General features: G+C 42.5%; 1 protein-coding gene across 1 annotated transcript; it reads left to right on the top strand.

Annotated features, from left to right (window-relative positions):
* The first annotated feature begins 4,515 nt into the window (after window positions 1–4,515).
* Window positions 4,516–5,387, top strand: VCF2 (VCP nuclear cofactor family member 2). Its single transcript, XM_072816385.1, has 2 exons — window positions 4,516–4,538; window positions 5,240–5,387. The coding sequence occupies exons 1-2, from the start codon at window positions 4,516–4,518 to the stop codon at window positions 5,385–5,387; spliced, it is 171 nt and encodes a 56-aa protein (XP_072672486.1).
* Window positions 5,388–9,902: the final 4,515 nt, after the last annotated feature.

Below are 9,902 nucleotides of genomic sequence, written 5' to 3'. Positions count from 1 at the left end.
TGTGCAGGCTTGTCACTTCAGGCTGTGCTGACTGGTTTTGTTACTCATGTTCCTTTGACCTGATTAAAATGATTAAAATTTTAGCTTCTCTCCCATCTTGTCTACTAGCTGTTGCTGTCTATTTTGGGTTGGTCTTTTGTTCTCACTATCATGTGAATGGTTCATTTGAATAAGTGTTCAGTCTGTTTTGGTGGAAATGCTCAGTGTCTCAGATTTCCACCCTGCCTCCCAATTTCTTTCCAAGATGGGGAAGGGGTATGTATGGTTTACAAGTCTCCTGGGTGATGTGGGAAGGGGAGAGGTTTATGAAATATTTGTGTTGCTCAGAGTATCCTCCGAGGAGAGGACGACTCTTGTCTCCCAGGTCCAGCTAGTGTTGCTGACCTGCACCACCCACGTGGGTGGTGGGTAACACTTGCACTTTTGTCTCTCTCCACTTGGTTGGCACCTGGTGCTTTCTGGTTGGGTCAGCTTCAGCTCACCTCTGCTGGGATCTGTAGACCTCTCTGGATCTGGTTTTCATCCTCCACCCCACCCTTGGGCAGGGCCATGCACTCACTACACAGCCTCAGCTGAAGAGTCCTTTAAGCCCCTATCCAGGTTAAGCCTCCTTCATGGTAGAAGCCCTCCCTGGCTCTACACTCAGCCAATTTCCACCTTGTACCTTCAGGGAATGAAGCCCCCTGCTATCTCACCCACAGCACAGCAGGAACCAAACCCCGAGTTTGAGTTTCTAAACCCTGGCCATCCTTCTGCCCACTTTGTGGATGATGGGATGATCCAGAAGAAATGGGGAACATGATGATTTGGGGGAAAGGAATGATCATGGCAAAAAGCCAGCTCCTTGAGAAGGGGGAGGGATATGGGATCCAAGTGAAGAGCCTGACCTCAAACGGGATCTGGTCACCTCCTCCAGAGGGGCAACAGAAAATACAAGTGCAGATCCAGTGTTGGAAAGTGGTGAGATTACTGGTATTTTCTCAATGAGTTATCATAGGCTAGCATGAGAAAAGGGGGTGGTGGTCCTTGTGGAAGGCTACTGTAGGTAGAAGAGAAAGAAAATAGAGGGGTGGAAGGTGCAAAGAGTGTGTCCATTTCGTGGTATTGCCAGGAGAGTAAGGAGGAAGGAGAAAGGAGCATATGAGGTGTGTTTGAGGGGGAGTTTATAGCCCTGGGTAAGCTGGGTGAGGAGGGGCCTGGTGAAATGCAAGAAAGGCTGTGGAGTCTGTGGATTGGTGGCCCTCAAGAGGTAAGAGACTATTGGTACAGGGGCATTAGAGAGAGGGAACTCTCTATGACCAGGGCATGGTGTTGGGGGTGATGAGAGAGAGGAACGAGGAATGATAGAAATGGACATCATGCAGGGGTGTGGGTTTTCCTGATGCCCAGGGCATGTCCATGGGATGCTAGGGTAGAGGAGGAGAATATCCCTGAGGGCGCAGAGGACCTGGGGTGGCCGGGTCATCTTCATGAGCCATGAGGTGGCCAGGAGGCATCAGAGGAGTGAGGGCTGAGAAGAGGACAGCAAGTGTCCCAAGGGATGAGCGTGTTAACAGGCTGGGCAGGAGGACAATGACCAGGAAGGGGATCAGTACAGGTATGCACATGGAGCAGTGGGGGCGGCTGGGCAGTTGAGTGACAGGACCCAGATATCACCAGGTCTGGGTTCTTGGACAGGTCTGGAAACCTCCAGCAGATCAGGCGGGGAGAACAGCACTGACCTCACTGCCTCGCCCTGCCCCCCCCCACCCCCCACCCCGTCACACTTTTTTTCCTGGGCACCTTGACATCCTGTTGCTGTTGCTATGGTTCTGGGGACAGGATTAGGGAAGGCTGATGTGGCAGGGATGGTTCCTCTGGGCCACTTGGCATGTATCATTCCATCTCTAGTCCTTACCGTCACCGTGCCTTGGCTTCTTCACCAATAGTGCCAGGGCCACGTTGGCCCCTGGTAGTGTATTCTCTGGTCCTAAATATGAAGGTAGGGGTCCAATTACCAGCAGCTATCGGAATTAGGAACAGTCATTCTGTAACTGAACCAATGTGAGTTTGCTCCTTGTGATGTGGGAAACAAAGGCAAAAGAAAAATTTCCTGATTACCTACAGACCACTGACAAGTCCTTGAAATAGGCTGAGTGACGTTCCTCTAGGAACTCAGCTGCCTCAATGTTAATGCTTTGCTAAGGGCAAAAGACAATCTTAGCCGGACCCCCAGGATCCTGTCAGTCTACGTTAACACATAAAAATTACTCGGGAAACAAATTTCCTTTATCTCTACACACCCAAGATACTTGTTGGCAATCTCTCCCCAGGCATATGACCCACCGATATGCATCTGAAGGGTCTCATGACTAAGGTTTTATTAGACAGTAATAAATGACCTTTCCCTAACAATAGCTAGCCCCCTCAAGGTCCTGGAAAGCTTCCTTCCAAAATTCGCTAGATACTTATGCTATCCCTAACCCCCTCCCAACTTGAATGTATATAACGGGCCACTCCTTGTGACCCCAGTGCAGCTCTTTCTGCCCAGGGGTCCTGTCCTCATGCTTTAATACCTCATGGTTACCTTTTTGCACCAAAGACGTCTCAAGAATTCTTTCCTGGTTGTCAGCTTCAGACCCTAACATCTTTCTTGCATCACTTGGTGAGTCAGAAACTGCACCAGGTTGAGTTGTTGCACAAAACTTCTTTTTGCAGCAAATTAGATCATGGGGATTGGCTTCCAAAGCCATGACTCCTGGAGAGAGGATGCATGGATTCCTTTTGCTTAGGGTTAGGATGAATATTTCAACAGGGAAGCCTTGCCATCATATGTAGAGGTAGGCATACGGTTGCACACGGGCCTTAAGGAAACATGCCTTGATATACATTGTGTGTTGTGTCAATGAGGCTGAGGATCCTCCTTGGGTGGAGATTTTAGTATTATAATGAGGTAAAGGTAATGGTAGGTCATTCCAGAGGTCACTCCACGGTCCATCTGTGCAGGTACGAGCTGGGGGTTTGGCTCCAAAGGTCTGGGTGGTCTGGGCCAGCAGGAGGTCTTGTCAGGGCCTTCACTGTCAGCTGAGAGGTGGTTTCCGGTTTCATTTGCCTGAGTTATGAGGTAAACCAGGAAGAAGAGCTTAAAGAAAAATGGAAGAGAAAGGTTAGTGAGTACAAGCAGGTGGGCAATAAATGTCAGGTCTTAGGGTCTAGCTGGTAATAATTGGACAGTGAGTATGTACGATGGTAAGTCTGATCTGACTGTAATGGTCTTTGTCTTCCTGAGTCCAGCTAATACTTCTACGTTTCTTTGGCATGCTCATATGTCTGAAAAAATACCACATATTTCCTACAAAACATGTTTCCCTTTAACAGCACTGTGCACACATTATCTGAATTTTTATTGACAACTGCTTTACCATAAAGATGTTGTTTGACTGAGCACGCAGTTCTTCACTATTTTTTTTTTCTTTTTATAGACTCTGGTGCAGGGCCTTAGGATGGGGCTCAAAGAACTTGTCTTCTAGTTCCAGCTCTACCAGGTTTTACTTATTTTCTCTGAGTCACTTTGCTTCTCTGGGCCTGCTCTTTCCTCAAAACAGTTTTTTTTGAGAGAGAGAGAGAGAGAGAGAGAATGGAGAGAGTGCACAAGTAGGGTGAAGGGCAGAGAGAGAGAGAGAGACTCCCAAGCAGACTCCCTGCTGAACGTGGAGCCTGATGTGGGGCTTGATCCCACAACCCCAAGACCATGACCCACGCTGAAATCAAGAGTCAGACACTCAGTCAACTGAGCTGCCCAGGTGCCCCTCTGGCCCTGCTGTTTCTTCAGTTTTAAGACGAAGGGTCAGGCTAAGTTCGTGAGTGGCACAGGGAGGAGGATCCAGGGATGGGTATGGTTAAAGAGGCTGTGTTCTAAGTATAGTAACTCCTCTTTTTTTACTCTTATTTATTACAAATTTTGCATATAAGAAAGGAGTTTCTTCCACTTTAACAGAGAGTTTGAAATCACTGGTCTACAGGATCAGTGTTCAGTCTCCCAGGGATGAGAGGAAAATTGAAGAGAAATGGAATTATAAAAATAAGTAGACTCAGCCATCCTTAGGAGTACCATAAACAAAACATCTACTACTCTATAAGTAGATGCCTTGGGAGAATGTCTGCTCAAATGTAGGGTGTCTGCAGGAGTTGTAATGTCAAAAGCTGAAATCTGATTACTTCCTGAGAGGGGACTTGCGGCTGAAGATGTCATCTTGCCAACCACTAAAAACGTTTTTGAGAGACAATATTTCAAGTTAGTAATCAGCCACAACCTCATGATGACAATCTAGTGAAGTAACCATTATGTCATAATAGTAGCTGGCATAACAACAATAATTAGATAACAGCACACGTAGAAAGTGTCTCCAGTGTTTGTCCCTACACCACTTTCATAAGAACATTAACAGTAAACAGACACTGGCAGCCACACCTATCCTAAGTGTTATCATATGGAAGGGGTTAAAATAACTTAAACTAGAACTGTAATTTCAGGGAATGGAGACAATGAAACTAATAAGGTAGATTTTGGAATTGTACCTAATAAATGCTCTTTGTTCTTATATTATTCCCAGGGGTCATTTCAAATTTATGAACCTAATTTTTTTATTGGAATTCAATTTGGCAATATATAGCATACCACCCAGTGCTCATCCCCTCAAGTGCCCCCTCAGTGCCCATCACCCAGTCACCCCAACCCCCCGCCCACCTCCCTTTCCACTACCCCTTGTTCGTTTCCCAGAGTTAGGAGTCTCTCATGTTCTGTCACCCTCAGAACCTAATGTTTTAAAGTGAAATTCACAGCTTGACTTTTCTTAGAGTTCCTGCTTCATATTTTTCCTCTTCGTGCCTGCCTGGTGATATATGCTCCTGACTTTAAATCATTGGGGTAGGGCAGCCCGGTGGCTCAGCGGTTTAGCGCCGCCTTCAGCCCAGGGTCTGGTCCTGGAGACACCGGACCGAGTCCCACCTTGGGCTCCCTGCGTGGAGCCTGCTTCTCCCTCTGCCTGTGTCTCTGCCTCTCTCTCTCTCTCATGAATAAGTAAAATCTTTCTAAATCAATCAATCAATCAATCAATCAATCATTGGGGTTGCAGATGGTGACTTGCATTTTCTCAGACAAGATCTCAAACGTGTATGTTGCCACTGGCTTGCAATTTAAGTGTCCAAAAGAGCAATTGTTGGATAATATATTCCCCTATCCCTTGCAATTTATTTTCAGGAAAAGAAGAAAGAATGACAATAAAGAAGACAACCACCATCCTTCCCAGTCCAAAAGAAGTAAGAGAAACCCTGTCTTTCAGGATTCTCTGGATACAGAGATAGGGATTATGGCCAGATGGCCTATTTTAATCCATCGCCTAAGTTAAATTATCCAATTTGTGCCCTGCAATGAAAACAAAAGTATTATTCCAAGAAACCTTCATAATAGTATTCTAATTTGATTGTAGTGACTTTTGAGCTGGGGCCCTTAGCCATGGTTTATAAATCTCACAGAAAGTAGAAAGGAAGCACAAAAAAGACTTGGCTAAAACATAATCAGGGGAAGCTAGGTCTTAGACTCCCCCACCCCAATCACAGAAGTGATTAATAATCCTACTCTTCTTATTTTTATAAGGAAAATGAATTTTCAAGTGCATAATGATATGTTACTGGCTAGCAGGAGATTGTTGATTTCTAGCCAGGAAAAGGGAAAATAAAATTAGGGATGTGGGAGGCTGGTGGTTTTGCAAAGCTTTAATGGTGCTTGAATTAAAGAGCTTCAATTTTAAATACTTGTAGTTATTAGCATAGTATTGTTTTTTAATTGAGGTATAATTTACTAGGAGAGTGTTGAAGCAAACTTGTTAAGTCTTCATGGATGAATCCTGCTAGTTAATGGCTAAGTACTACTCACTTGTCCTTTTGGTGAACAAGAAGAGAAAAGATAATCAATCCCCATCTTCCTCCTGGAACGTGTATGCAGGTAATGATAGTCCCAGATCCTGGGCAGCTACCTGGATAGATAAATTGTAGCTAGATTTAATTCATGTACTTGCTTTCTTAGAAGCTAGCAGTTTTCATTGAATATCTTTGCATGTATAGGAGTATTGCTCTTTTCTGCCAACATTTCATCTTTACAAATTACACCACCACTCTTCTTGTAAATCTGTCCCTGTGTACATAGGTTTAATTAAGCCTTATGGAAAGTGCAAGCACAAAGGCACTAATGCTTCTGTACAAGTCTGGTTTACTTGCCAAGACCATTGATTTTTATTTTTCAGATTACCAAGTAGTAGCAAGAAATCAAGAGTGAAAAAGATGTGTAGATACAAATTGAAGTGGCTGGCCTGGAAAAGATCTCTGCCTTTTTCTATTCCCTACCAGAATTGGAAAAGTTTGATATCCTAATGTTAGAATTCCAAGGGATAAGCAGAAAGAAGGCAATTGAGAGAAAAATAGAACGAGAGGCCTCACATATATTTAAAATTAGAATTCTATGAACTTTCTTCTCCCTTCTTCTTCCTCCTCTTCTCCCTCCTCCTGTTCTCCGTCCGTCCTCCTCCTTCTTCTTCAACTGGTAAAAGCTGTCTTTCTGTCAAGACATAGTTTAAAGTAGTGTCAATCCATAGGACAACTTGAACATTTGGCATGATGTTTGGAAAACACTTTCTCTGTCTTAGGTTCTTTGTAGATTTGGAGTCATTCTCATCACCTTTGACCAAATACATTCTGAGATACAGAACTACTTTGGGAGACATTATTACAGATGAAACTGTTGCTGAACAAAACAATGGCTGTTAGTCCTGTTTTCAAACTTTATGGCAAAACAAAACTTTTGAAATTAACATGTACTTAAAGGATATATTCAAAATGGAGGGATAACATCTTCCAAAGATTGCCTAATCTGTTGCATACGTTTTAAGAAATTCTGTTCATGGAGTATACCAAAAAATCCCAAGTTGTTTTATGTTACAACCAACACTTCAATTCTCAGTTGCTTTAAAGTATTGAAGACACACACACACACACACACACACACACACACACACTTGTTTTTCTACAGGTGATGATAACTGTTAATTTCATTTGTTTGTTCAAAACCCCTTTATTAAGTTGAAACAAGGTGAAGTCATAGAAGTTGTTTTATGGTTATATACTTATATAATTCTATTATAAATAGTTTTGAGTTGGAAGTAAATGTAGAACTCAAAGTCTAGTCATCTCATGAGAGAAACTGAGCTACAGAAAACATAGATTATTTATTTCATTGACAGAAATGTCAATGCATGAATGCCAGTGCCTTGTTAATTTGGAAAGTGGTGGGAATTCAGCAGCCAAACTTATTCGGTATCTTATAGTCCATAAGATTTCAGTGTTTCATTAGAAGATTAGTGAACATGGGCCTTTCATTTTAAATATGTTTGAACTTTGGGAGCACATACTTTAAGTGTCTGGATGGGCTTGGTTAGGATCATTTGTTTCTCTTAATTTGGTTTCTGCAGCTGCCTTAAAATAAACATCATATTATGATTCCAAGGATGGGGACATGTACTAGGGGTAAAAAAGAACATTTTGTTTGTTGAGGTTCACAGAGATGAAAAGCTCTGAGGCATGGAGAGATGGAGTTGAAAAGGAAAGGAGGGCTTAAATAAAATACTGGCCTAATCTGTTTTTATGATTAAGAGTTACGTAATTCTGCACTGCAAATGAATACCTGCATTCCCACTCTGCTTTGATGAAAATGCTCTGCAATTAATATTCCTCCTCATCTCTTCAGGTTCTGTATGCCCACTGGTTCTTTCACTAGCCCACTGAGGTGCTCTTTCCCATTCCTAACTAATTTTGTGTCTACCTTAATTTTCTCTGGAGTTAATGGATCTTTTCTCTTCCCTTTACCACCCAGCTGTAATCTGCTTTCACTGCCTGTTATTTCTCAGCCCCTTCATGCAACTACTCAACTGAACTTGTCTTCCTAAAACCCACCTACTCCCCTGCTACAATATATGTCAGGGAGCACCTAAAACCTTGCTAAATCTATTCAGAAAATACCTACTGAGCACCTGTCACTTGCCAAGCATTGTCCTGAGTGCTTGGGGTCACCTTACATGTCTCTATCATTTCCTCAATGATTCCTTCTATCCTACCTCTGATGTTTATCAAATATATCCCTTCCTTTACATTTCCACCATCCCAATTCAAGCTTGCATTACCTCTCGCTGGATGTGTTGCAAAATTTCCTAGATGGTTTCTGTGTTCCCATTCTCCTACTCCATTCATCCATTAGAATAATCTTTCTAAATGTAGATCTGAGCATGTTTCTTAGGTTATCTGATAGGCTTTTCAGCATGACATTCAAGGTCCTTGGTAACCTAGCCCTATCTTCTCTTGCATATTTTGTCTCCTACAAACTCCTCTCCAAGAGGTCCCAGCCACATCATATTACTAGCTTTATCTCCCAGAAAACTTCTCTACACCCTGCTTGTGTTCTTGTTTTCCCCTCTGTTTGTCACACCCCTCCTATTAGTATTCTCCCCATTATCCAAGGCCCAGTTCAGATACCGCTCAATTTAAGGAGCCTTCCCTATTTCCCCAGTCAGCATTCATTGCTGCATGCCCATTGTTCTCAAAGACCTCTTCTTGATTGGGCTTAGGAATTACCTGTTGGTTGAGTGACTAAGTATCCCTGGCAAAGCACCTGCTTGTGCATAGTAGGCACACAAGTATCTGTTTGGATCATGGTTGGGCATCAGAACAACTGGTGCCTAGGTGAGGCAGCCTCTCAAAGATGGAGCTATGGCATGTACATGTGAATCAAATCAACAAAAAGCCCTACAGATGGCTCTGATGCCTATCCCCAGATAGAATGTGCTGTGGAATATCTCTGCTGGACTCAACTGAAGCTTCTTTGTTTAGGGAGTAAACAGACAGATTTCATTATGGCCAAAACTAATGTAAACTCCTGACTTTTCCCACAGACCTTGACCCCAGGACTTTCGTGCAGTGCTTTAGAAGATATTATTTAGTGAGAGACCCTTGATCAGAATCTTCATAAGTGTATGTTTATTTTGCTGTGTGTATGAATTTACAAGGGTTTCAGTTTTGCAGAGCATGGGCCTGCTCTCATTTGCCTTGCATAGATATCCACATAAAGCTCATGTTGAATATGAAGAGAAAAAAGAATGAGCTTCATAACTGTTAAATAGGATAAGAATGCTGAGGAGAACGTTCTTTGAGGAATCAGGAGGATGGTGAGAAGGATTTATATTTGATGGGTCTTTCTCAATCTTGAAGTGTTTAAAAATCTCATTTCTCTTCTGGGAAAAGAATTTGCTCCCTTTCTAAAATCAAGTATAGTAAGAAAAAAAATGCCTCGGTACTAGGATAGAAGTTTCAAGTGCCCAAGCCATTCATTATAAAAAAGAAAACTTTTCACCCCAAGCAATTTGACAGTGATAGAATTCATAAGTGGGATAGCTCATATGAAGGACATTTAAAAGGTGTGACAAAGCCCAGGGCTGTATAATGGAGGCTATGCTTATTAAACAATCAGCATTATTGGCCTAGAAGATGCTAGTGGATATGAGGTTTTAGATGTTCTGTAGTAGTTTAAAGGAAACCTCATTTATGGCATGACAGTTCATTTTAAGTCTTTATATTGAGGTGAGTAATTACTGAATCCAAAAGCACATTTTCATTGGTCTTGTTGTAGCATTCTCTATGTTGCTACTTACAAATAAAACTGTTGTTTTTCTTACAAAAGAAATGCATTTTTTGGATGAACTTGAAGTTTTATTTTATTATTTTATTTTTTTCCCATCATGAGAAGTGTGCTCTTTAATCTCCATTCCCTATTTACCACCACCTCCCCACCTCTCCTCTGGTAAGCATCAGTTTGTTCTCTG

Source organism: Canis lupus, chromosome X, assembly GCF_048164855.1.
Source record: "Canis lupus baileyi chromosome X, mCanLup2.hap1, whole genome shotgun sequence".
NCBI classification, from domain to species: Eukaryota; Metazoa; Chordata; class Mammalia; order Carnivora; family Canidae; genus Canis; species Canis lupus.
The sequence above is the reverse complement of the archived record's forward strand: the minus strand, read 5'-3'. Positions and strand labels throughout refer to the sequence as shown.

Coding starts and splice junctions, on each gene's coding strand:
- VCF2 (XM_072816385.1), top strand. CDS start 4,516: ATGGAGACAATGAAACTAATAAG. Junction 4,539..5,239: donor GAGACAATGAAACTAATAAG/GTAGATTTTGGA, acceptor ATTTATTTTCAG/GAAAAGAAGAAAGAATGACA.